This window comes from Cetorhinus maximus, chromosome 12, assembly GCF_964194155.1.
Source record: "Cetorhinus maximus chromosome 12, sCetMax3.hap1.1, whole genome shotgun sequence".
NCBI classification, from domain to species: Eukaryota; Metazoa; Chordata; class Chondrichthyes; order Lamniformes; family Cetorhinidae; genus Cetorhinus; species Cetorhinus maximus.
In genome coordinates this window covers 109,101,562-109,129,250 of record NC_135890.1, presented here as the reverse complement: position 1 = coordinate 109,129,250, position 27,689 = coordinate 109,101,562, and the positions used below count along the sequence as shown (strand labels likewise).

The following is a 27,689-nucleotide window of genomic DNA, read 5'->3' as shown; positions in this document are numbered from 1 at the left end:
GTTATTGTCTATAAACCTTATTCAGCCTGTGATGACAAAAATTCCATTCCAAAAGGGAAACAAATTAATAACAAGCAAGATCAAATAATAGAATGGTGACATTTTTTCACAACTGTTTTGAGTAGCCAGTTTGTTTCCCAACAACTCCACAGATTTAGGTTTCATCTAAAAACGATATTTATAAAGAATGCTGGTTGCCCATAAACTTTACTGCCCACGAACCGTTTATAACCTCTGCAATAATTTTTGCCTCTCTTCACTCAGGGACTGGGACTTGTGTTATTCATTTGAACCCTCATTTTTATTTATTTTTTTAAGACTTTGATTTGATTTATGTGTGTTATTGCCACTCACTCCATTGCTTTGCTCACACATATACAACCTCTCAGTTCTGGCTTATAAATGTTTTATGAATAACAAGAGCCACTTCTCCAGCTGTGTCGAATCTTGCTGGGCTGCTTATTATCTCTAGAATTATATTCTGTTGGTTTATAATATCCAACCAGCATCAGCTTCAACCAATCATACCATTCCCAGTCTTTGTCCCAGACTACTGGTGAGCAATGTCAGAATCCATGCACGATGTAATCTGATACTAAATAATATATAATGCACTCATCATTATAAAAAGATGACTCCTCCAGCTTACTGTCAGTCATGCCACAGGAGAGCCACTGCTCTTTTTACATCTATGCCCACAAGTAATGACATGGGTGGTCTTGGACCTTTTAGAGAAATGCAACCATTAAGCTCCCAATTTTGAAGTCTTGCTGCTTCTCAATGCACTCCATTAGTAATCCATTATCTGTCAAGTTAGTTCTGTGTTGTATTGCATCCTTTCTCTTATTCCTGGTTCATGCACACTGCAGTATTCTTTGAACATTTGATCTTTTGTCATTATAGGAAGCAGCCTCCGAGATCTCGATGATTAAATTAGTGGCACCAAACATGGCGCTGCATGTCATTGATCGTGCAATCCAGGTGAGAGTGGCTAATGCATAAACCAACAACTACATAGACTTGTAACTCTATTCTTTAATTCAAGCATACACCTTCTTCCCTCAGAATAGAAACATACTAAAATAAAAATGTTGATTTCTCGCTTTCTGACTGGGTTACATATCGGTTTTTTTTCTGTTGATGTATCTGTGTAAACCCCTAGGTTAGAAATGATCCCAGATAAAAACCCATTGCAGGTTAACATCAAACCTGATCATTACATTTACACATTTGCAGGGACTGATCCTTAACAGTTACTACATCCCTAACCCTGTACATAAAACTAGTTGCTAAAACATATTCTACTCTGCAAGATTTTTATTCTTATATTACAAGAAATATGCCAAAGGTGTGCCTGAAAGCGAGGGTTGATGTGAGTGATCAACCTTAGCCCATCCGTTGTATGTTAAAGCTTTAAGTAATTAAGGAACTCAGTAATTCATGAGAAATTACTCTGCATAATCTTGAAGTCAGGGGTTTACATTCCAACGTTGTAGTAGTACAATTCAAGAGTTGGCCATTTTAGGCTCCAGCCCCAGTCTGACACACTGATCCATGAGAGACAATTGGGTTTTTTTTTCTGTCATTGGGTGAGTTGCTGAATAATGTGCCTTATGACAATGGTATGATTCATATTGAGAGGAGTGAGATTAGAGGCAACCTGCTGATCACAACCAACTGTAAGCACGGTCAGGGAGAGAAATCATGGGCCCTGGTGTTTCACCTATTTCTGGGCCCCAAATTCCATCCTATCCCCCACATTTAATCCTCCCCCTCGCATCCTTTAGGTCCCCAGAATTGGGAACCATGGTCACAGTGGGGTCCAACTGTTTTATATAGGTTTTGCAAAACTTCTTGGCTTTTATACACTATCCCTCTGTTTAGAATGCACATTGAAAGCTCAGGTTTCAGTATGATACATTTTACAACCATGGCTTTGTAAGACATTTACACACAATTTGGTCATTCATATAATGCAACCAGCTCTGCTTCTTTGAATCAGGCCCCATACAATATCCAGACAACAAGATCCAAAAGACTTGAACCTCACAAGCACCATAAACAACAATCCTATGTACAAATGAGAATATCTTGAACTAACAATGACACATTCTATTGGTGCATAATTCCTGGTTTCACTTTGAAGTTTAAAAATGGCAAAACCTTTCAGTAAATTAGCACCAACCAATGTTAACAGAAAAATTACATCTTGCATTGAGTGATAAATATTTTCTCATTTTAAACTGAAACTAACCACACTTACAAATACCCAACATGGAGCATATAATAGGAGAGCAAAGTTCTGCAGATATTGGAAATCTGAAATATAAACAGAAAATTCTAGAAATATTCAGCAGGCCAGGCAGCATCTGTGGAGAGAGAAACAGTGTTAATGATTCGGGTCCACGATATGCATTAGTTCTGACGAAGGGTCACTGATCTCTATTTCTGCACCGATGCCGCCAGACATGCTGAACATTTCTAATACTTCCCGTTTCAACTGGAGCAAAAATAACCCCTTTTGCCAGCCCTCCAAAAAGTGATCAGACTTCTTCTGAGCCTCTCATTCCTCTTCAGCAAGAAAGCCAGAAGCAACTGCCTGAAATCTGGTTTGGTACAACATTAAACATGAATTTCAAAAAAACAAATGTTAAGGTATGGGGAAAACATACACATCTTGCTGAGCCAAAAAAAATCAGTGTCAAAGCAATAAATTGATAATTTTTAAAAATTAGTAATCAATTAAGAAGATCATTAAAAAATGCCAAACAGCAAAGCTAATTAATAAAACCTTTTTTGGCTTTTCACTTAAGAAGCGAAGTTGGAAAGAGACAAATTAGGCCCCAAGACTTGGTCACCAAGGAAGGGGGAAGGAACTGGGGACCTAAGGAGTTGCGTTTAACTAACACCAGCCTTGCGTGTGGCGGTGGCAGCCTCAAGGGAGGACTGAGGTCAGGGGGGATTGTCCCCACCATGGGAATTGCACCTCATGTTGTCAAAGCCTCAACCCCACAGCCCCGACCAGAGACAAAACCAGAAATCCAGATGCCACCACGGGAACCTGCCTCATTATATTGATGAGATGGAGCTGAGCTGAACAAGTCTTTCACAGGACACGGCAATGTGGTGAAACTCTGTATTAACATCAGGTGTAGCGGTTGGAGGGGTTTGGGAAGGGCCTGGCACAGGGGCCAGGGCCCACACCATTGAGAGAGGAGGGTCGGGAAGGGCTGGAGAGTTGAAGCACCAGGCGCTTTATCTCTTACAGAATCATAGGCCTTACCCTGCTCCTTCACATGTTCTTTACCATTTCTATTTGGAAAAACAGCCATCCAAGAATTTCCACAGCTTCTTTGAACTTTGGCAATCTTTTGTAATGGTTAATGGGAATTCAACAACTGCCCTTGTGCCCAAGGCCTGCGCATTGCATATGTACTCTTTTATCCAAAATCCTGCGGGACTGTTCTGTACATATTGAAATTCTATTCAACTTCTCAGTAGCTATGTCTACAGCCTTAGGCTTTCAGGCCTTTTTCTTGTTTGCAAAATACCTGCAGTGGATTCTGTGCCAAATTAAATTGTCATGAGACACCTGGTAGAAGGACACAGCCAGCACACAACAAGGATGATACATTCCAGGTAGGGACAGCCCAAAATGGATCAGACTTCCAGATCTCAATTCACCCTCAGTTCCAACTAACTGGGAGGACCTTGAAGGCAGACTTGAATTCCATTTATGGCTAAAATTGGTGTCTTCAAGTGGTGCGGCCCAACCGCCTCGTGCCTCCGTTGCTCTCTTACCCGGTGCTGCCCAACCTGCCATATGTTGCCATGGAAAGCGGCAAGACGCATGGAGCTGGGAGAAGGAGAGGCAGAGGGAGCTGGGTTTAAATCTCAATACAGCCTGGGGCCCAGGAATTGGTTCCAGTCAATGGAGTGCTTGAAATAGAGAAGTCAGGTCTGAAGAGGAATCCACTTGCCTGCACTCTACAGGGGAAAGAGGTGGGAGTGGTGTAAGGGGTACCTGCTTCAAAGCAACTGTCACCAACCTGCTTGCGCTCCAGCCAGGTCTGAAGTTTAAGGAAACAACACTCCACGACAACCAGGCCCAAACAGAGGTCCATGAGGTGAGAAAGGAATCTGGCACATCCTACAACTCAACCAGTGATTGCTGTCGTTCAGGACAACAGCAATCATTGGTCGATTAGCCTGTCAATCAGGATGGTCTACGTACCAAATTGGCTGCTTTGGACACTGACCATCCAGATTGACAGGCTACCCGGCCAATGAGCCCGGTCCCTCCTAGTTTGCACTCACCTCTCCAGGGCCCTGACTGTAAGCACCCCTTAAGCAATTGTAGAATAACACTGGAGATACTGTCACAGTTTCTTCCAGGTGCTCCTAAGCATCTCCAGCTTAGATCTGCATCATCTTGTGATTCATTGTTTGCTGACACTTTATTTCTGTGTTTTTCAGGCATTTGGAGCAGCCGGGCTTGGCAGTGACTATCCATTGGCTCAGTTTTTTGGCTGGGCACGTGCACTGCGGTTGGCCGATGGTCCAGATGAAGTTCACAGAGCTGTGGTTGCCAAGCTTGAATTGAAACGCTGAGTCAACACTGAGATACTGAACACTGGTGCTGCACAAGACAACCACTACGTTTTTTTAAAGATTGATTTGATTTATATGCATTGTAATTATGCCTGTGAAACAACACTATTGTCTCATTATCTTTTTTGAGACAGCCTCACCAATAACACAAATTGCCCTATTATTTTTCTTCTTTTCACAACTCTCACCCCCTTCCAATTTCTCAACACTTCATTCTCTGATCAAGAGTAGGTTTGAACTTCCTGCAAGTAATTCAACTTGTACCATTCTTTCAGCCAGTTGCTAGGAGGCTGTGTTGCACTGTGGGTTTGGCATAGTTACTAAGCCTGATAGTATAATTTATAACTTGCTTACTTAGCCTGACGAGATTCCTGAAACATTAAGTGAATGGACTCGAGACCTATTGATATTGGATTTTCTGCAGTGTCCATAGCAAAATTCTCCAAACATCAGTGAAGATATTAGAAATATTAAAATTTAATCATTTAAATATTGGATTTTTTTAAATGTAATTTTCACATTTTGCTTCCCTCTTCTTGAAGGCATTGACTCCTTGATCTTCCAGGGGACCAGGAATCCACTGATATTTCTAGTAAGCAGGAGAAAGAAATAAAGATTATTCTGATAGGATGAGTTGAAGAGGAATGAGAAGAAACTTTTGTAGAGCATGAACAACGGCCAAAAATAGACCTATTGGGCAAATGGATTGTATCTGTACTGTAGAGTTTATGTAACTCAATGAAAGCTTCCAAATCTGGTCATTCTTCATGTGTGAGTGTAGACCAGCAGGCTACTCAACACAGCTCAGGTTGATCACAATTTCATTCATGCATTTTCCAACAAGGAACCTTGGCTGAATTTTTCCCTCCGTAATACAGAAAATGCCATAATCAAAATGGTTCAGTTACTCATTGATTTAATCGGCTGAACCATTGAAGAATAGCTGGACTCCGGTTCTAACCCTGATGTAGTTTTGGTAATATACAGAGAAAGGTTCTGAAGTATTTTCAGATGCTAAAGTTTTTAGAGCTTATTGCACATTTCTATATATAAAGGGAAACAGGTTGTGGTCATGTGGAAAATAAAGGCAATCAACTAATTTTATTTTTTGGTTGAAAATAAGTTTATGAAAGATGATATGCACATAATTCATAGTTTAGGTAGGTAACAATTTTGCAGTTTTTATTGTTTTACTTTTCATTCCTCCTCTTTCCCCACACCTCCCCCTTTTAGAATGCAGTGAACATGCGCCTCTAGTTTCTCACCAAGTTCTTGGCCTTCAATAGCCTATCCGATTGCCACTGTGCTCTGGGCCTGAATAGTCACACATGTGCTTTCCATCATGGATCACAAGATAATCATCAGGCATGGAAACTTTTGTCTCCGCCATCCCTAGCTCAGTGGTGCTAAGACAAATTGCAGTGCATTTACCTAATGCCCTAACTAACCTTGGTGGTCTAGACCAGGATGCTTAACAGAGCATTTATCCATAGGATGCAGCACAGCCAAGCAGAGGTTGGTCCTCAGCTGACATTCATGTGTGTGTGAGCAGAGGTCAGTGGACAACAGGAGCAGAAGCCCTCCCTCTTTTCTCTTCCCCACCTAACCCAATAGTGTTTTGGATAAATATATCCCCACTGTGGCCCCAGCTGAGATCAGCTAACTGAGAACAGACAGGGAATGGAAGCTGAGACCTTTCTTGGTCTGTTGGAGTCAACACCATGCAAACATCCACTGAATCAGTGAGTGAGCCATTTCACTACATTATAACTGGTCTTTAGCTTGTTGACAGTTGTGGATAGTTACAGGTGATGATCCCTTTTCTGACACAAAAACCAACAGCTGCTGAAGATGAAGCCAACTCTTAATTATTTTCCTAACATGCACTTCAATTTTTATTCCTGTAATCAACTGTTTGGAAAGTTATATATTCGTACCTAGGGGATGGTCAGTCTGAAGTTTGGAAGTTTGTTTACTGAAATTATGGATATTAAATTTAAAACTCAATAGCAAGGTGAATGAAGTGCGATTACAGAGTTGATGCGCAAGAACTAGACTGTGTTTATTACTGGACCATTCGTCCCAAAGCACAGATCAAACATGATGTAATTTGGAACTAGATTGTTGGAGTGAGTTGCTGACATTGGCCTACACTTTTTGATTGGATTATACATCTTATAGGCCAATGCTTCCAACCATCATGGAGATGACCCCTGCAACCTTAAAGACTTTTCAGGCTTGTGCATGTTTGATGTGGCTCTCTGGCTGCTGCCATGGAGTCATAGAAATGCAGCTAGAAATTTTCTATGTTAAGCCACAGAAGATGAGTGCTGAAGGCTCGCTTTGATTACAGTTCCAACTCCTCTTATGATTCTTTAAACACTGGGCACCAGGGTCTAGTTGGCAGCCCTGATGTCCAGTATTCAAAACAAGATGAATTACAGTGATCATAGCAGACATAATTGTTCTCACTTTTCTATCTGTTCTGCATGGATCTACCCACATACTGGAGGGTGCAGCAGCACAAAAATCACTGCGTCCATAGGGTGTTTGGTGTGGGAAATGGTTTACTAGTGAGGGGTACTCTTCATGAAGTTGGGGTTAGGGCATATTGATGAGAAAAATTGAGATTTACTCTGCACTTAATCTAATCTAACCTTGGCTGGCTGGAAAGTATTGTGTACACAGTATTTGCACAAAATGGCACAGAAACAGGTCCACACTGATCTTTATGCTCCCTACAATCCTCTTCCCACCTTTCTTCATCTAACCCCATCAATGTACCCTTACATTCCTTTCTCCCTCATTTGTTTATCTAGTTATGCTTAAATGCATCTTTTTACCTCAACTAGTCCCTGTGGTAGTGAGTTCTGCATTCTAACCACGGTTGGCAATGGAATTTCTTCTGAATTCCCTGTTGGATTTTTTGGTGACTGTCTAACATTTGTGGCCCCTAATTCTGGTCTCCGTGCCCCCCACAAATGGAAGCATCATTTTTTAATCTACCCTATCAAACCTTTTCATAATCTTCAAGACCTCTATGAGTTAACCCCTCAGTCTTCTCTTTACTACCATTTGTTGGCAGAATATGGATATTAGTCTGACACTGACACAACTAAAGCAGAAGACCCCCAGCTGGTTCAACCTTTTCTGAAAGGTATAACCCCTCAGTTCTGGTATCATTCACTTTTTTACCTCCAACATCTCTATATCTTTTATATAATGTGGAGACCAGGACTCTTCACTACTCCCAAGTGTGGTCTAACCAAGGTTCTATACAAGCTTAACATGACTTTTTTTCCATTACATCCCTATAGAAATGAAGCCCAGTGCTTTGCTTTTTATATCAACCTTCAGTGCTACTTTTAGTGATTGGTGTATCTGTACCTTCCGATCCCCTGCTCCTGTATCCCATTCAAACATTTATTTTCCAAGCATTTTGAAGCCTCTTTATTCTCCCAATCAAAAGGTATCACTTCACACTTAACTATCTTGAAATTCATTTGCCAATTACATGCCTATTCTGCATGTTTATTAATACCTTCCCATATGTTGTCACAGTCTTCCTCAGGGTTAACTACACCCAAATATTTGCTGTTATCCACAAATCCTGATATTGTACTTCTGACACCCAAGTCTTATATAGCTTTGTGATGTAAAGAAGCCAATGGATAGGTATAAGCAACCTTGAACATAAACCCAAAGATAAAAATCCACCTCTTAAGTTCTAGTGGTGAAGAGCTAGCATAAATGCCACCAGAAACATTAAATGCAAATAGCACTCAATTTCCAGTATAAGCATATTTGCATAATTATTTGCAGCACCAACTGTAGACACAGATGGATTTAAGGAGGACACCATAACAATTAGAATTTTTACAGTGGACCTAACCTAGTAAAATGTCCTAAGGCAGGTCACAGAAGTCACCAAATGAAATTAGACACCAAGTTACATAAGGAGCTATTAGGATAGGTGACCAAAAGATAGGTTTTAAGGAGTGTCTTAAATGGAGGGGAACAAAGTAGAGAGGTTTAGGGAGGGAATTCCAGAGCTTAGGGTCTCGGTAGCTGAAGACCCATTAGAGGAGTAATTAAAATTGGGGATGTGCAGAAGGTCAGAATTAGAGGAGTGTGGAGAGCTTGGAGGATTGTAGGGCTGGAGGAGCTTAGAGATAGGTAGGGGTGAGGTTGATTTGAAAACAACAATGAAAATTTTAAAATTGAGATTGCTTAACTAGGAGTTGATGTAGGTCAGCTGGCTTGGGTGATGCGAGATTGGGACTTGGTATGAATTAGGATGCAGGCAGCAGCATTCTGGGTGGGATTATGTTTAAACGGTGGAAAATTGGAGGCCACTGGAGTACACTTGAATGTACAGGGATTGGGTTAATTAAAGGAAGGGTTACAATAGAGACACAAATATTCTGAAAGCCTCAAAAACCATCTCAAACTAGGGCTGAAATGAAGGGGTTTTAAAGTGGCAGGGCTTTGGAAGTGGTCAGCAATGGTGATGGAAAGGAAACTCTAGGCACAATCATGACTCTGGAAGTGTGACAGAGCAATCCAGCACTTGAGCTGCTCTGCCTCAACTACTGAAAGGGAGGACATTCTGGTGGGGAAGGTTACCCTCTGTTCCATTCCAAGGTATGATCCCCCTAGTCAGCATTGCAGGAGGCTGTAAGGAGCTGTAGCTAAATTGCATTCCAAGTCAACTATTAGTGCCACTATATCAATGGGTGGGATTCATTGTGCTAGCCTTGTTCCATTCTAATCCATCTGGTTGTAGCCAGATAATCACCTGCAATGGTTCCCCTTCCTGCTCCCACAACATTGCTTCTGGTGTCCTGCAAGGATCTATCCTTGGCCCCCTCCTATTTCTTATCTACATGCCTCATGACAACAACATCTGAAAGCACATCAAGTTCACATGAACACTGGCAACACCATAGCTCTACCTCACCACCACCTGCTTTAATCCCCCACTGACTCTTAATTTGTCAAACTGCTTGTCCAACACCAGTAATGGATGAGCAGAAATTTCCTCCAATCAAGTCCAAAGCCATTTTCTTCAGTCCCTGTCTCAATCTTCTTTTCCTAACCAGCGACACCATCCCTCTCGTTGCCAAGTTGAGGCTGAACCAAATTATTCACAACCTTGGTGTCAGATTAGATCCAAAGATGAGCTTCCAATCACATATCTATACCATCACTATGCTAGGAGATAGAGTTTAAGTAAGTTTAATTTGTATTTATGTGTTAAAAGGATGAAACCTGAGGTTTAGTTTCACTTTAAAAGATACCTACATTTTAATGAGATTTTATGATCCTTGAAGGGGAGTTAAAACAAACAAGGTAGAAAAAAACTGCTCTTGTCTAGCAACAGGGGTCCAGAGAGAGAGCCCCCTGCCCTACACCCACGAACCAAAAGCAGTTTGAGTTCAGTTGGAACCAGCTGCCAGGAGAAACTGGTCTGGATGGAGCTGCAGGAAGCAGGTTTCCCTAAAGAACATAAAGAAGAGGGATCCCAAGAAGACCTTCTAGTCAAAAAGAAAGAACATGAATCTGGAAATGGTCCTGTTAAGTGAAGTTAAGAATGAGGGGCAGAGAAAGGCGCCAAGCTTGAACAGAGAAGCTGCAAGGCGCAGATTTAAAGCAATGTGGGCTTGCAAGAAGCCAGAAGATCCAAAGAGACAGCTGAAGGTCTGTAACTCTTAACTATCGGCATGTGAAGCAGTGGTGTTCTATTGGCATGGCTGAGCATTTGAGAGAGAGTGCATGGAAGACAAAGCTTGAATGCATGTGGTGATCCAGGGGTGAGGGATATTGGAAGGAGAATTTGAAACCCTTTAGGTGGATTTGCAGAAGGCGTCCAAGAGAAAGCATCAGTTTTGGAGAAGATTCCAAAATGAGTTCTTCAAGAGTAGAGATTGGAAACTCTTGTGTGAAAAATGGAGTTCAGTGAGACCGGTTGGTTCACGGTGGGACAAGCACCTGGGGGGAGTTGAGGAGAGATCCATAGCATCTGTTTGGGGTAGCATGGTCACTTGGTTTTAGAGTGTGGTGTGTCTCACCACAGGTCGCCTATTGGTTTACATGGGCTGTGTACTTACTGTGATCATGAGAGTATAAGATAGCTTTAGTCACTTGTGTTATCCTTACAAATCTGTGTATATCTGCAAAGGTATAGTTGTGGGTGAAGGAGTATTGTAATATAGTTCATCTTTTGCTGTTTAATAAATATTTTATTCTTTTGTTAAAAGTTCATCAGCTGACTCCTGTGATTCTGCTCAGTAGCCACTCTTCACATCTAAACAAAAATTAAAAGATAAGATCTATCAAGTTGGATTCCACCCTGGAATCTGACTTGTCCAGTAATAACATCAATTGGGATCATAATAACTAAGACCTCATATTTCCACCTAAATAATATTGCCCAGTTCTGCCCCATTTGCTGCTGAAGAAACTCTTATCAATTCCATTATTGCCTCTAGACTTGGCTGTTCCAGCGCACATTTGGCTGACCTTCCATCATTCATCATCCATAAATGTGAGCTCACCCAAAACTCTGCCATGTATATCCTAACTCACACCAGGTACCCTTCATCTGTCACCCTGTACTCAATGACCTATGTTGGCTTCAGGTTAAGCAACACCTTGATTTTTTTTAATTCTCATGATTCTCCCGCCCCACTGCTCTCTGAGATATATATACTCCTCCAAATTTGCCCTCTTGTGAATCCCCAATTTTAATTGCTGCACCATTGGTGGCTGTGTTTTCAACTGCCAAGTCCCTCTAAGCTCTGGAAATCCCTACTTAAATCTCTGCTTTTCAACTTATCTTTCCACCTTTAAGGATGCTCTTTAAAACTTACCTCTTTGGCCAGGCCTTTAGTCATATGTCCTTATGAGGCTTAGTGTCAAATTTTGTTTGATAATGCTTCTGTGAAGCACCTTGGGTCATTTACTACATTGAAGGTGCTATATAAATGCAAGTTGTTTGTAGTGTTAGTCCTATGCTGTATGGTAGTCACAGGCATCTTTATGGAGGTAACAGTGTTGTAAGTGTACTTACAGCAAAAGATTGCAGTGATTCAAGATGACAACTCATCACCCTTCCCAAGGGTAATTAGGGATGGGCAATAAATACGGCCTGGCAGCAGTGTCCAAATCCCATGAATGAATTTTTAAAAATCTTTTTCTCTGCTGATCCAGATCCAAGAAGACAACTACCATTGGTTTTTGCCAGGTCAATGTGCCAAGGCCTACAAAAACAATTATCTCAGGTGAACCTAGTCCAATCCTCACCTGACAACCAATAGAGATAATTGAATTATGATTTTCCTCCATTTCCAAAAGGCACTAAGATCAGTTGTAGTGCCATATTGTTAACCACACTGTGAACATGCATGAAAGAAGTGAGAAACACAATACTGAGGATGTAGACCTAAAATCAAAAGTAGAAAGAAAATAAGTGATGTATTAAAAAACAATATGTGTAGACTGGGCAGATGGTATGAAAAGTGATTTTGGTGTTCATTGATGAGAATGTAAGTTAGTACATCTAGAAGGATCTACCGTCTAGAAGGACAAGGGCAGCAGATACATGGGAACACCATCACCTGGAAGTTCCCCTCCAAGCCACGCACCATCCTATCTTGGAAATATATTACCGTTCCTTCACTGCCATTGGGGCAAAATCCTGAACTCCCTCCTTAACAGCACTGTGGGTGTACCTACACCACAGGGACTGCAGCGGTTCAAGAAGACAGCTCACCACCACCTTCTCAAGGGCAATTAGGGATGGGTAATAAATGCTGGCCTAGCCAGCGATGCCCATATCCCGTAAATGAATTTTAAAAAGCGTAACTCTGCTTCCATGTTTCTTTTGACTTCACAATGTACGAAAGCTAATCAGGTGCAAGACTTCCTGCACAAACTCACCTCATACTAGTTCCCAATTTGGGAATCCACTGTCAGCATTAGGCATTGCCAGGTCAAACATGGAAAAATTGAATGTGGGGTAAAAGTCCCCAACATTGTGCCTTAATTGGAATACAGGGTGCACTGGTATTGCATCTTTTTCTCATAAAAGTCATATTATGATCTTCTTGAGGCAGGCTGCATAATTAAGGGAATTTTTCTCGGAGCCTATGTTCAACAGGAACGAGAGTGACTTTGACTTTAGCAGGCAAGTTGTTCAGTGTGATTAATCTGGACTGGATTCACACATTTGGTCCCAGAATTAAAAGGATAGTGTCTCAAGAGCAAGAACCCATCATGTATTACTATTAAATTTATATATTAATTTGGAAGCTAGAAATTAATCAATAAAAGTTCTTAATTAAATTCGTTTTGGATTGACTTAAAGAAAACTAAGAGAGATCATATTGAAATGTGTTGTGAGGCTTGGTTAACTCCAAGATAAAAGCAAAAAACTGCGGATGCTGGAAATCCAAAACAAAAACAAAAATACCTGGAAAAACTCAGCAGGTCTGGCAGCATCTGCGGAGAGGAGCACAGTTAACGTTTCGAGTCCGAATGACCCTTCAACAGAACTAAGTAAAAATAGAAGAGACATGAAATATAAGCTGGTTTAAGTGGGGGTGGGACAAGTAGAGCTGGATAGAGGGCCAGTGATAGGTGGAGATAACCAAAAGATGTCACAGACAAAAGGACAAAGAGTTGTTGAAGGTGGTGATATTATCTGAGGAATGTGCTAATTAAGGGTAGAAAGCAGGACAAGCAAGGTACATCTGTGACATCTTTTGGTTATCTCCACCTATCACTGGCCCTCTATCCAGCTCTACTTGTCCCAAACCGCCTTAAACCAGCTTATATTTCACCTCTATTTTTACTTAGTTCTGTTGAAGGACCATTCAGACGCGAAACGTTAACTGTGCTTCTCTCCGCAGATGCTGCCAGACCTGCTGATATTTTATTTTTGTTTTGGATTTCCAACATCTGCAGTTTTTTGCTTTTATCTTAGTGTTTAATTGACTGCCACTTCTCTTCAAGGAATGCCTACCTTGAAGAAGTATTGCTCTTCTCTCCGTCAGGATTTTCGTATCTCTCTTTTGCCTTGTTCACCTTCATTGCTTTCCATTTCTCTACCGATGTTTGAAAAGGTGTTTACTAAAACTCGCTTTCACAGCCATATTTCCTTCCTCAGTGACTGTCTCCGTCTCCGACTTACCCCATGTGGATTTCAACTGAAGTTCCATCCCTCATGTTTCGAACCCACCCAGGATTACAGGTATCTCAGGGACATACAACGCTCCTCGGACTGCTGTTCTCGTCGCATTCTGAGATCCACACTCAGTGCCATGCGCCGCCATATGAACACACTCGACCTCTCCCTCCAGCAGCACCGCCACACCCTTTTTCAAAGCTGCGCATGCCCCCAGTTTCATTTTATTCTTCGTCTCATCCGACGCCTCAACAAGAAACTTTGTCTCTTTCTTTCAGGTGCAAAGGAACGCAAGCTCCAACAACTCATTGACACCAACACCCATCCAGGACCCTCCACCCCTGCCTGTCCCTCTGTCCCCATCCCGTCTTCCAATCCCAGCCCTGGCCGTGTATTCACCATACCCCCTGACCTTCCCCTCTCCGACGCTGAACATTCAGTGCTCAGCAAAGGACTTAGTTTCATACCCTTACGCCCTCATCTCAATGAATTTCGGGCTCGGCACAATTCTGAACTCTTCTTCTGCCGCCTTCGTCTCTGTGCTCACTTCTTTGGGCAGGAGTCCTCTCCCCGTTCAACGGATCCTTTTACCCACCTTCAACATTCTCCCTCCATCTGGACCCCTCCCTCTGGATTCTTACCTTCTCTTGATCTTTTCATTGAGAACTGTCGGCATGACATTAGTCGTCTCAATTTCTCTGCTCCTCTCACCCACTCTAATCTGTCTCTCTCTGAACTTGCTGCATTCCGTTCTCTCAGGTCCGACCCTGACATTGTCATCAAACCCGCTGACGAGGGTGGTGCTGTTGTTGTCTGGCGCACTGACCTCTACCTCGCAGAGGCTGAGCATCAACTTGCAGACACTTCCTCCTACCTCCCCCTGGACCATGACCCCACCACTGAACATCAGGCCATTATTTCCAGGACTGTTACTGACCTCATCTCCTCTGGAGATCTTCCTTCCACAGCTTCCAACTTGATAGTCTCCCAACCTCGGACGGCCCGCTTCTACCTCCTACCCAAAATCCACAAACAGGACTGTCTCGGCAGACCGATCGTGTCAGCCTGTTCCTGCCCCATGGAACTCATTTCTTGTTATCTTGACTCCATTTTCTCTCCCCTTGTCCAGTCCCTTCCCACCTACATCCGTGATTCCTCTGACACCCTACATCATATCAACAATTTCCAGTTCCCTGGCCCCAACCGCCTCCTCTTCACCATGGACGTCCAATCCCTCTACACCTCCATCCCCCACCAGGATGGTCTGATGGCTCTCCGCTTCTTCCTCGAACAGAGGCCCGAACAATCCCCATCCACCACTACTCTCCTCCGTCTGGCTGAACTTGTTCTCACACTGAACAATTTCTCCTTAAACTCATCTCACTTCCTCCAAATAAAAGGTGTGGCTATGGGTACCTGCATGGGCCCCAGCTCTGCCTGTCTCTTTATGGGGTATGTGGAACATTCCTTGTTCCGGTCCTACTCCAGCCCCCTTCCACAACTCTTTCTCCGGTACATCGATGATTACTTCGGTGCTGCTTCATGCTCTCATCTGGACCTGGAAAAATTTATTAATTTTGCTTCCAATTTCCACCCCTCCATCATTTTCACATGGTCCATCTCTGACACTTCCCTTCCCTTCCTTGACCACTTTGTCTCAATTTCTGGTGATAGACTGTCCACCAATATCCATTACAAGCCTACCGACTCCCACAGCTACCTCGACTACAGCTCCTCACACCCAGCTTCCTGTAAGGACTCCATCCCATTCTTTCAGTTCCTTCGCCTCCGTCGCATCTGTTCTGATGATGCCACTTTCAAAAACAGTTCCTCTGACATGTCCTCCTTCTTCCTTAACCGAGGTTTTCCACCCACGGTTGTTGACAGGGCCTTTAACCGTGTCCGGCCTATCTCCCGCACATCCACCCTCACACCTTCTTCTCCCTCCCAGAAACATGATAGGGTCCCCCTTGTCCTCACTTATCACCCCACCAGCCTCCGCATTCAAAGGATCATCCTCCGCCATTTCCGCCTACTCCAGCATGATGCCACCACCAAACACATCTTCCCTTCGCCCCCCCGGTGGCATTCCACAGGGATCGTTCCCTCCGGGACACCCTGGTCCACTCCTCCATCACCCCCTACACCTCAACCCCCTCCCACAGCACCTTCCCATGCAACCGCAGAAGGTGCAACACCTGCCCCTTTACTTCCCCTCTCCTCACCGTCCAAGGGCCCAAACACTCCTTTCAAGTGAAGCAGCATTTCACTTGCACTTCCCTCAATTTAGGCTACTGCATTTGTTGCTCCCAATGCGGTTTCCTCTACATTGGAGAGACCAAACGCAGACTGGGTGATCGCTTTGCAGAACACCTTCGGTCTGTCCACAAGCATTACCCAGACCTCCCTGTCGCTTGCCATTTCAACACTCCACCCTGCTCTCAAGCCCACATGTCCGTCTTTGGCTTGCTGCATTGCTCCAGTAAAGCTCAATGCAAACTGGAGGAACAGCACCTCATCTTCCAAATAGGCACTTTACAGCCTTCCGGACTGAATATAGAGTTCAACAATTTTAGATCATGAACTCTCTCCTCCATCCCCACTTCCTTTCCGATACCCCCCCCACCATTTTTTTTGCAATAATTTATATAGATTTTTCTTTTCTCACCTACTTCCATTATTTCAAAATGTATTTCCATCCATTATTTTATCTCTACCTTTTAGCCTTTTTTGATTCCTTCACCCCATCCCACCCCCACTAGGGCTATCTGTACCTTGCTCATCCTGCTTTCTACCCTTAATTAGCACATTCCTCAGATAATATCACCACCTTCAACACCTCTTTGTCCTCTTGTCTGTGACATCTTTTGGTTATCTCTTCCTATCACTGGTCTTCTATCCAGCTCTAATATAAAAACAAAAAACTACTGCGGATGCTGGATCCAGCTCTACTTGGCGCCCCCCCCAAACCAGCTTATATTTCACGTCTCTTCTATTTTTACTTAGTTCTGTTGAAGGGTCATTCGGACTTGAATGATGCTGCCAGACCTGCTGAGTTTTTCCAGGTATTTTTGTTTTTGTTTTGGTTAACTCCAATAAGTATCCCTTTAAAGGTTGTGACTACACCTCCCATAGTGCTTTGCAGGTAGATGAGTGACGTAGATCCGGCGAGCTTTATACCACTGGGGCCCGGATGTTAGGCCCTTCCTTTTGAGTAAAGGTAAGAATGGCGCTGTTTTTGGGTGAAGGACTGGCCCGTAAATCGGCTTCCATCGGAGCCGGGGAGCCTTGTACATATCTAGTACTACGAGAAAAGAGCAGCATAGAGCGTAAGCTGCTGGAATTAGCCAATATTTGTAGTTGAGGTGTTTCTTTGATGATGTTTGTGGGTCTTTTTGTTGGGAGGCAGTGGGGCAACCGTCAGGACACGGTGTCGTTTTAGGCGAGAAGCGGTGTAATGGCGGTTTCCGAGCCCTTGTGCCGTAACTAGAAATCTCGGTGGGTGGGATGGAAAAAGAAGTTAGGGATGGGTAAGGGAGAGGCTGCTGGATGGAGTAGAAACGGACAGGAACTTGGGAGACTTAGTGCATGGAGTTAGGCAGTGTGAGTGCTGGGCTTGGGAAATGGCCTATATTCATGTCCTTAACACTCCCAATGCGATGGGTATGAATGATCTGGAACAGAAATGTCGCCTGACCTGGTTCGGGCTCTTACAATTTTTGTCCAATTGCAGTTGAAACCAGTTTATCCAAACTAGTTCTTACCCGGTTAATTTTATCTGAATAACACTAATTCATTTGGTTAGCCTGCTTTTCAATGTGTACAATTATTGAAGTGAACTACGCCATAGCGTTTCTACAATTATTTGATTCCTAGTTTTCATCCTAAATAATCACTGGTGATTGATTCCGGAATTCTGATGTGTGGATTATCTGTCCGCTGATCAAAGACGTCGGTCTTCCTTACAGTTTGAGTCACTGGTATAATCTAATGTAATGTCACCCCATATTGTCCAGACGTTTAGCTTGAATTTCGTGTGGTGGGATATATGGAGTAATATGTTTTAGTTAGTTAGTTAGACAATTGGCTTTTTTAACCTTTCTACATAGGAGAGAGAATGTTATATCAGTTAAATCCCACACAAAGCTGAATGTTCATGCAGTGGGTTGTCCCTGCTGTGCACATTTGAGAAGAGGTTAAATTTAAGCATCCCTGTAGATCACAAATTTTCCTTCTAGATTGTTCTCTTTGCCACTTCTAATACTAGTTTTTTAGATGGCAGCCTTCAAGTCTGACAAGTGTTAACTGGCTGATTCAGTGTTTGGTTACTCAGTTGTGAGTTTCTTGGTGTCTGGATTTGGTGTGTTCAGTTTTCAAAGCGCTAAAAATGCCTTACATCACAAGTATTTGGTACAAGATGCTTCAGTGCATCAAAAGGGTTTATTTAGCAGATTGGAACCTAGGTTCCAAGCCTGTCCCTGTTGTTTGTGCTATTGGGGCATTGGCCTATGCCACTTTCAAGCCTCTGCTGTACGTCATGTGCAAGCCTGTTTTAAAGTATAACTTTTTTGTTTGGCAGATGGCAGGCGAGAAGAAGGAACCAATGGCAGAAGAAAAAAAGGAACAGAAGAAACCGCGTCGCCATTCTAGCCGCAACCCTGTGCTAGCCAGGGGCATTGGCAGATATTCCCGCTCTGCCATGTATGCTAGGAGAGCCATGTACAAGCGCAAATACAAAGCTCCTGAGACAAAAGTAAGCAAAGAGAAGATCTGCCAAGTGCTCTGAGTTTGAGAATATAGCTTAGGAAAAGTGTGCTGGTATAATCTGCAGTGGAGTAAATTTGCCTAACCCCAAAAAGGATTTGAGTTTAAATTGTTAGGACACGTGATCTTTGTGCAGTTCTGCATGTTTGATTGACACTGAGCATGAGGTGGGCTTGTAAATGATTTGTAATGGAGCAAATTACAGATGAAGCAAAGTTAAAGGTTCGCTTCATTCCTTTTCAGATTGAGAAGAAGTTGAAGGAAAAACCTGTCTTTTCAATCACCAAGCCTGTTGGAGGAGACAAGAATGGTGGCACCCGTGTCGTTAAAGTCCGCAAAATGGTAACAAATCTCTCCCTCTTGAGGTTATAAAAATGTTTTGGCAGATGAAAAATATACGGTTCATTTTTGACCTTTTGTGGGTCTTTTTAAATTGAGGCACCTGGAGCTTTCATTGATGTTCCCCAGTTAATTATTCCCCCCCACCAATAAGGTTGTTGTGCCATCACAGCAGTTCTGTGGTCAAGCTGCCTGGTTTTTTTTGGCATTCTGCTTCCAAATGACAAACCTTACAGTGCTGTGGAGCAATAATAGGTTAACAGTATCCCTGTTCTACTGATAGTTTGGTGAATTATTATTCGATTGAACACTTGAGTTCAACCCATGATGTTTCCTAAATATCAGCTTGGTCTGTGGGTGTAGTAAATGAGCCAGGGCTCCCACTCCTGCTTGCTGTCCAGCAATCCCTCGACTGCATGTGCAATGTTGGATGAGGACTGGTTTGAGGGTGATGGAACCTGCCAGCAGGTGGTGCTCATGGAGCAGCAAAGAATCAGTGTTCAGGATGGCGGCAGGGGGGGATGAGGAGGGTATCTTTTAAAAATTTGGTCAGAAAATCCAAAAACTAAATTCCAGTTTCATTTTGTTGAATTGAAAAAATGTCAATTTGAGATGAGCTGTTGAATTTTTAGTAGCAAAGTTACTTGATTGCACAACCAGAATGAAAAGTTTATTTTTAAAAAATATTTCTGCATATTGATCATATTTGTTTTTCCAGCCACGATATTACCCCACTGAAGATGTCCCTCGCAAAAGGCTTAGCCATGGTAACAAACCTTTCAGCCAGCATAAGAGGCGTCTGCGTGCATCCATCACCCCAGGGACAGTGCTTATCATGCTGACTGGTCGCCACAGATGTAAGGTAGGAGAGTCTATGGCTTAACTGATCATTGACAGTGTTTTGTCTTCATCTCTTTCACTGTACTGTTACATCTATGGATGGAATTGACATTACAGTACAGAAGGAGGCCATTCGGCCTATTGAATCCATGCAGACTTTCTGTAGAGCAATCCAGTTAGTCCCATTTCCCTGCTTTGCTACCTACACTCAATTTGTCCTGACACCTTCAAAGTCTATGCACATGAACCCCACCCCCCCAGGTCCCTCTGTCCCTTCACACTCTTTAGAGCTGTGTGCCATGAAATTCATTTTGCCTCTCTGTATTCTTTCTGCCAGAATACAGCACCTCACACCTCTCCGTATTAAATTCCATCTGCCATTTGTCTACCCATTCAGCTAGCCTATTTATGTCAAATTTCAGCCCAGTAGTATCATCCTCACTGTTTGCTATGCCTTCAAGTTTAGTATCATTGTCAAATTTTGAAATTTTGCTCTATATTCCAATATCTAGGTCATTTATTTATCAAAAAGGCAGTGCTGCAAACACTGACCTTTGAGAAATGCCACTGTCTACCATCCTCCAGTCTGGAAAAAAATTACCATTTACCTTGAGCTGCTGTTTTCTGTCCTTAAGGCAATTTTTTCCCAAGCTGATACTGACCTTAGCCTCCTGTTCCATGAGCCTCAATTTTGTTAACCAGCCTTTTATGTGATACTTTGTCAAACGCTTTCTTAAAAATCAACATTTACTGCATACCCTTCAACCTTCTCTGTTACTTCATCAAAAACTTCAATTAGATTAGTCGAGCATGATCTGCCTTCCAAAAATCTGCTGGCTCAAGTAACTCCAAACCTCTCCAAGTGCCTATTAATTTTTTGTCCGTTTATGGTTTCTAAAACCTTGCCCATTGTTGATTTTAAACTGACCTTTGCTAGGAATGTTCTTACACCCTTTTTTGAATAAAGTTGTCACATTTGCCCCTCTCCAATCCTGTAGCAGCTCCCCTGTATCTATGGCAAATTTAAAGATTATGGTAGGCCCTACTGCAACCTCCACCTCCAATTCCCTTATCAACCTGAGATGTAAGCCATCCAGATCAGACAACTTATCCACTTTCAGCATAGACAGCTTTTCTAGTACACCCTGCCTATCATTTTTCACCCCATCCATTGCATATTATCTCGGCTTCCATGGATATATTTTGTCAGCATCCTCTTCCTTCGTAAACACTGGTACAGAGTAATCATTTAAGTATTTTAGCCTAAATCACCCTCTTTGTCCTTAATCGACCCCAACCTGTTCTTGTTATCCACTTACAATTTACCAGCCAGTGGAAGATTTTTGGTTCCCTTTTATGCTAATTGCCATTCTGTTTTCCTCATTCGCCCTTTGCTAGCCTTATTTTCCGCTTCACTTTTTGTATTTGGCATGACATGCATCATATACCCTCTTTCTGTTTCATTATATTCTCTATCTACCTTGTCATTCTAGGAATTCTGGCTTTGGCTCTCCTCCCTTTTTTCCCCCTTCTGGAATAAGACTGCTTCTTTCATCTGGAGGGCAAAAGAAAACTATTGTTAACAGATATGGCTTTTTTTCTTATGCCTAGGACAATAAATTTTAATTAGTTTGTAGGGAACAATTTTGATAAAGATTGATTTTTGACTTCTTTTCCTTGCAGCGTGTGCTTTTCTTGAAGCAGCTCGACAGTGGTCTGCTGCTGATCACCGGTGAGTTCCTTTAATGCTGTTTTCACTTAAATTTTACCTGCTAGAAGAGATGGGGAACAGCTTCTTGCTCAATAATACTTGTATGCATATTGCAGCTGGCATGTGCTTTCCCAAGTCTTCTGTTTGGGGAATTTTGCATGTGCTCATGTTCATAATTACAATTTCAGTTTCTGCAGATGAGCATGCCAACTTGTCAGGTGTTTTGCAAGCTTAAGCCTTATGAATAATTCTGCCCATGTTTTACCTTTTTAAAAGCTTGTCACAAAATTTTCCTTCATGTTGTGCATTGTTTGCATATGAAGTTGTGCAAATATAACATCTCCCCACTGGCCTTCTCACAGTGGGTATGGTTTTGATTCCATTCTGTTCGTCACTTTGATTTATTTGTTTTCAGTGATGTCTGTATATCATTTTTTAATTGCACAAAGGTGCAGAACTGAGAGCGATCATGGGGCCAGAATGGTACCTTGCTCTGGTGCAACATTGAGGCGTACTGTATTGCAACATTATTTAAAATGTTAGCACCTTAAACATGTTTGCATTGGTCTTTGTAATGTGTTCCTTTTCCATTTTGCTGATCTGGATTACTTCTGATTCCTCTCGTGTTGGCTGTAGGTCCTCTGGCTCTCAATCGTGTCCCACTGCGTAGAGTTCACCAAAAATTTGTCATCGCAACATCTACAAAGGTTGACCTGTCAGCTGTGAAAATCCCCAAGCACTTGACTGATTCCTACTTCAAGAAGAAGAAGCTGCGCAGACCCAAGCACCAGGAGGGCGAGATCTTTGACACTGAGAAAGAGGTTAGAGACTGCACTGTACTTCAGTGTTCCAGCTCATTAATCACTTGTGTCACACAATCTACTTTTTTTTCCAGAGTTTGCACAATTGTACCATTCTGTCTCCGTTCTTCCTAAAGGCTTCCCCTGCATTACAAATCTTGCCCATAGAATGGTTGCAGCACAGAATGGGGCCATTCAGCCTGTCGTGTCCATGCTGGATCTCTAAGAGCTTCTCGGCCAGTCCCCTCCCCGTAGACCTGAATTTTTTTTCTTTTATATTTATCCGATTCCTTTTGGAAAGCCTGGTTGAGAAAATGGGTTGACATATTACACTTGCTGTGTTAACGATGCTCTTCTGCTTGTTTGGAGTTGCATCTGAGAGTGATTTTAAACCTCAGATTATTTGCTGCTTTTCCCCTCCTGCCTGTAACGGTTGTTTATGGTTAGGTACCTCTCAGATGTGGCTCATCCCCCAATGCTTTAGCTTAAATTGCCAAACTCAGGTAGTAGAGCTTTGCTCCATGTTGGTTGCTAGACAGCAGCAAAACTCATTCCAGCAACAAAGTTGAATTAAGAATTTTTTGCTGATTTATTTTTTGGGATCATGTTCTGTTTTTTATGATTTATGGCCGTTTTCACTACATGATTATGACAAGTTCCAAAATGTCCACAGAAATTAGCATTGCAGGGGAATACGGCAAGGAATTCGTAGTTGGGTGCGCTCGAACCACCTTTACAGATTGTTACATTGGTCTATAATGCAAATTTGATGGATGGCATAAATGTCAGTTATATATTCAGGTGATTTACTTGCAGTGAAAGGGAATGGTAATTTGAAATACTGTGGGGTTTTTTAAATTCATTCATGGGGTGTGGGTGTTGCTGGCTAGGCCAGCATTTATTGTCCATCCTTAATTGGCCTTGAGAATTGTATTCCACAGGACATGCTTTAGAAGCCACTGGGATTTTCTCCCAAAGGTGCCTCATGTTGGTGTGTAGCTTTGTGTATATAGTCAATTCTCTGACCTTATCAATTGTGAGCCTGGGCTGTTTGGGAGTTTGCTCTTGTGCTTCTATAAACACATACTTTGGGGCGTGCGTGACCAGTAAGTGTCAGTTGTGGCTCAGTTGGCTGTGTGTTTGGCAAGACCCAATCCCGAGACTTGAGCACAAGGTTGCAGGCTGACACTTCAGTGCAGTACTGAGAGAATGCTTCACTTTGTGATGAGATGTTAAAATGTGCTCTTGGATGGACGTCAGTGGCACTAGTTTGAAGAAGAGTGGAGATCTCCCTGGTATTCTGGTGAATATTATACCTCGACAATAATCTCTCTCAAAAAAATCAGGCCAATATCTTATTTGATTAAAGTCTGTTTTTTGTAATTAGGAGGTGCAGGTACCTGATGTGGTTGCTAGGGGTGCAAGCTACACTCTGTGTCAGAAGTTGGCTTCAACGATGATGTGGCACAATTTTTGCTTGCTATAGTAACAGTCTCAGCCCAATGAGTGGTCTGCATTCCATGATACTTAGTGGGCTTTTTATTGACTAACAAAGACAGTGATTAATCCCAGTGAGTAGGACTCAGTCAGGTGAGAATGGTAGATTAGGACGATCCGAATCTGGAACTGTCACTGGCATAAAAACTAATCTCTTGGAGAGGAGTGCTTGAATTGGTACACTTCAAGCCAAGTAGATTCACTGCAGATTGAGGTGGCTCGCACTAATGAGCCAAAAATAGGATATTTCTGGGTAGGACAGCTTCCAATAGAAGCAAAATAGTGATTCTTTTTCAAAATTAGAGCAGATTTCATGTGTGTCTCAGATGTAGTTTCAGCCTTATTTCAATGGTAGCATCTTGCCTCTTAGTCAAAAAATTATAGAGTTAAGCCCCACTGCGGAGCTGTGAGCACATAATCTGAGCTGACTCTTGAGTTGTGTACTACACTGATCTGTTAAAGCCCCATCTCCTCTGTCAACTAGGCACAAGATTTCATGGTGCCATTTGAAGACGAGCAGTGTGGTTCCCCCGGTGTTCTGGTTGACACTTATTGCTCAGCTAACTTTTTTTTAAATTGTCATTTATTTTGTTATTTGTGGGACCTTGTAATGCTGCTGCATTTCCCAAATTACAACGGTGACTACAGTTTAAAGGGTACGTCAGTAACTGAAGCACTTTGGGATGCAATGTAAGGCACTTTAAATTACAAGTTTGTTCTTTACCTCATTTTGCTGTGGACTAGGAATTAGTTTTAGTATTAAAACAGTGCTGGAAATACTTAATTGGTCTGGCAGCATCTGGAAAGAGAAACAGATCTAACATTTCAGTTTGAATACACTCTTCAGAACAGTTTTAGTATGTGTGTATTGCAATTTAATGCAATTAAGTTAAAATCAGTGGCAGCCACCTGTCTCATAAGGCAAAACCATTGTCTTACGAAACAGAAAGCTACCACTGATTGCATCAGTTTTATTTTGGAAAATGCCCTTTGCTTATTTGGGGAATCTGTTTGGAAATTGCTGCATGGAGGATATTTTCCAGGATTTGACCGCAACCAAAAATTACTTCAGGTACCATATTGTTGGTTTCAGGAAATCGGATTATATCTTACATGCCATTGTTTCTCTGCCTTAGCAGCACTTCTGATTTTAATTAAGAGCCTGTTAAAGTCCAGGTGCCTCTAGTAATCTTGTCTGTGTTCAGGTGGCCAATAAGGTATTAACAGGGTGCTGATGAACATATGAAGCCTGACTCCAAGTTTTACCATTTCATACAGCACATATTTTGCACAAACCCCACAAAATCACTGCAGTCCGTATTGGAGTCATTTTGTGGAATTAACCCATTCTACGGTTTCAGATTAAAAACTTGTGTTGCTGCTGTTTAATGCTCTGTCCAGCACCGATGTGTTTTGAGGAAATGTTGCACTTCAGTCAACACATTTTAAATATTCCTTAAACCTCTGCCTGACCTCACTTTCCTCCGTTTAAGATACTCCTTAAAATCTACCTCTTTGGCCAAGCTTTTGGTCATCTGCCCTACTATCTCCTTCAGTGACACACTGCCATATTTTGTTTAATAATGCCTCTGTGAAGTGCCTTGGGATGTTTTATTATGTTAATGCTCTATATAAACCATTTTATAGTGATAGCCTCATTGCAGTGGAAAAACGACTTTGCTGTGTGGCTTAAAACCTCTAACATATAGGAGGCTAAAATATATAACTTCAAGAAGTTCAAAGTGGCTATTGCACAAAAATTTCATTCAACATAATGTATGTGATTATGAAGTTCTAGTCATTCAACTTGCCACATTTTGTCCTGCCTCATCTTTGCACTCTTCTCTCTCCTCAGAAATATCAGCTAACAGAACAGCGGAAGGAAGACCAGAAGACTGTGGATTCCCAACTCCTGCCCATTGTTAAACAGACTGCTCAGCTCCGTGGCTACCTCCGCTCCATGTTCTGTCTGTCTAAGGGCGTTTATCCACATAAATTAATCTTTTAAGCAAGCTGTAAAGAGATATACTTATTAAAATTGGGATTTCAACACTTTTGGCTTCTGTTTTTGTGTTTGTGAACATGATTCAAAATAAAAATGTTATCAGATTTTTTAAACAATTTTTACAGACATTGAGCTTATAGTTTTACATTTATAACATATGTTTAAGGTGGAAGATGTAGTTGAAACTCCAGGGAAGCTCTAATCCAGGGTATCCAAACCAGTCTGTGGGTCACAGCCCCCTATCTTATCTGATTTTATTTGTGTTTGATCTGTTTAAATTTCTTGGCTGGAGGTTTGTAAAAATTGCCTTTAGTGGATGAAGCCTAAATTGGAATACACAAATTTATTTACTGCAAATTAATTGTCTAAATTAGGAAAGAGCATGGATTTAAATATGTGGCCTTGAAGACTCCATGTGAGCAGTCCCTAGAAACATGAAACTCAGAAATTCCCTTAAACCATTAGGTGACAGCATTAAGATAAAACCAAAATACTGCGAATGCTGGAAATCTGAAACAAATAGCTGGAAAAACTCAGCAGGTCTGACAGCATCTGCGGAGAGGAATACAGTTAACGTTTCAAGTCTGTCTGACTTCATTAGAACTAAGGAAATATAGAAAATATTTTCTATATTTCTTTAGTTCTGATGAAGTCATATGGATTCGAAGCGTTAACTGTATTCCTCTCCATAGATGCTGCCAGACCTGAGTTTTTCCAGCTATTTTTGTTTTTGTTGTAGGTGACAGCATTGTATTGTTGTTAAATTACTGTTTTTCACTGTTCTTGGAAATTTTAGCTGTGTTATTCTGTTGGGGTGTTAACCCTTGTGGGACTAACTGTACCATCATAAAGCTAAGCTTTAAATTCATTGGCAAAGTTCGTGCAATATACACACAGGACTTGGAAGTTCATTGTATTGGAAAAATCAATATTTTTAGTTTTTCTTAAAAGCATTTTAAAATTTATAGCAACTAGTCAATCTCCTGTGGCATTGAACAGGGTCAACTGTAGTCTTCATATGTAGTACAAACTAAGGTTGGAGAATAAAAATAAAACTAGCTGGAAAAACTCAGCAGGTCTGACAGCATCTGTGGAGAGGTAGACAGAGTTAATGTTTCGAGTCTGTATGACTTCATCAGAACTAAAGAAAATTAGAAATGGGGGCTGGGGAATATTTGAACACGGTTGTACAGATGTAATCAAATGATCCAATAGATACATACAAAGCCGTACCTGGGGGTTCATCTTACAATCTTCAATAGGGACATTCAGCAGATAACATCTAAAGCAAATGGGGTTCTTGAATTTCTGTGGATGAATCTTTGGTATTGCTTACTTAACATGTGTTTACACAATCCTGAAGTGTGCATGTTGTTTGTAGGATCCTTAATGGTCAGATATAAATAAGATTGAAGCGATCCAAAGACATGCTGCACAAATCTGCATAGGAAATATAGCAGTGTCATATCCTTTCCATATTCCAAAGATTTGGAATGGGAATCACTATAGCAGTGGAAGGAAAAATAGACTGACCATGTTCTATAAAATATAGAATGTATTGATGGGGATCGACAGAAACAAGTACCTGGTGCCCCCTGACTGACAACACAAGGTACTGTCCACAAACTACAAAGACCATTTATTTCCAAGACAGTATCAACAATCTTAAAGACAATGGAACAAGCTGTTAAAGGAAGTAGTTGCAGCCCTATCACTTGAAATCTTCAAGACCCATCTTTAAATTTTCCATTTAGAAGCTTTTATCAGGACAACCATCTCAGCGGGTCATGCCTAGTTCAGCTAGTGCTACCCTTATAACTTGGCAGACAACTAAAGCAAAATGTAGCATTTGAAATAGCTTAACATTTTGTACTAAAGGATCCCAGTGGTGGAAAAGCAAAATGCTGCAGATGCTAGAAATCTTAAACTGGAAAT

At 41.9% G+C, this 27,689-nt stretch overlaps 2 protein-coding genes across 10 annotated transcripts in view; both read left to right on the top strand.

The window, feature by feature from the left end:
- LOC144687844 (acyl-CoA dehydrogenase family member 10-like) overlaps nt 1–5,710 on the top strand; it is a 54,220-nt gene extending 48,510 nt beyond the window's left edge. For 5 of the 8 annotated variants that reach the window (XM_078554372.1, XM_078554371.1, XM_078554375.1 and 2 more), the window contains 2 exons: nt 904–981; nt 4,477–5,710. In XM_078554372.1, the coding sequence (XP_078410498.1) occupies nt 904–981; nt 4,477–4,611 (213 nt within the window). In that variant the 3' untranslated portion in view covers nt 4,612–5,710. The remainder of the gene's footprint in view (nt 1–903; nt 982–4,476) is intronic. The other 3 variants (XM_078554374.1, XM_078554370.1, XR_013578226.1) reach the window with 2 other exon arrangements.
- Nucleotides 5,711–16,950: 11,240 nt separating this feature from the next.
- Nucleotides 16,951–25,801, top strand: rpl6 (ribosomal protein L6). Of its 2 annotated transcripts, none has more exons than XM_078554368.1 (7): nt 16,951–17,018; nt 18,378–18,551; nt 18,806–18,904; nt 19,620–19,763; nt 21,425–21,473; nt 22,089–22,273; nt 25,605–25,801. In XM_078554368.1, exons 2-7 carry the CDS (start codon nt 18,378–18,380, stop codon nt 25,755–25,757), a joined length of 804 nt encoding a protein of 267 aa, XP_078410494.1. In that variant the 5' UTR covers nt 16,951–17,018; the 3' UTR covers nt 25,758–25,801. The 2 variants fall into 2 exon arrangements, with proteins under 2 accessions (XP_078410494.1, XP_078410493.1); XM_078554367.1 differs by having other exon boundaries at nt 17,006–17,127.
- Nucleotides 25,802–27,689: the final 1,888 nt, after the last annotated feature.

Coding starts and splice junctions, on each gene's coding strand:
- rpl6 (XM_078554368.1), top strand. CDS start 18,378: ATGGCAGGCGAGAAGAAGGAACCAATGGCAGAAGAAAAAAAGGAACAG. Junction 19,764..21,424: donor CTGGTCGCCACAGATGTAAG/GTAGGAGAGTCT, acceptor TTTTCCTTGCAG/CGTGTGCTTTTCTTGAAGCA. Junction 22,274..25,604: donor TCTTTGACACTGAGAAAGAG/GTTAGAGACTGC, acceptor CTCTCTCCTCAG/AAATATCAGCTAACAGAACA.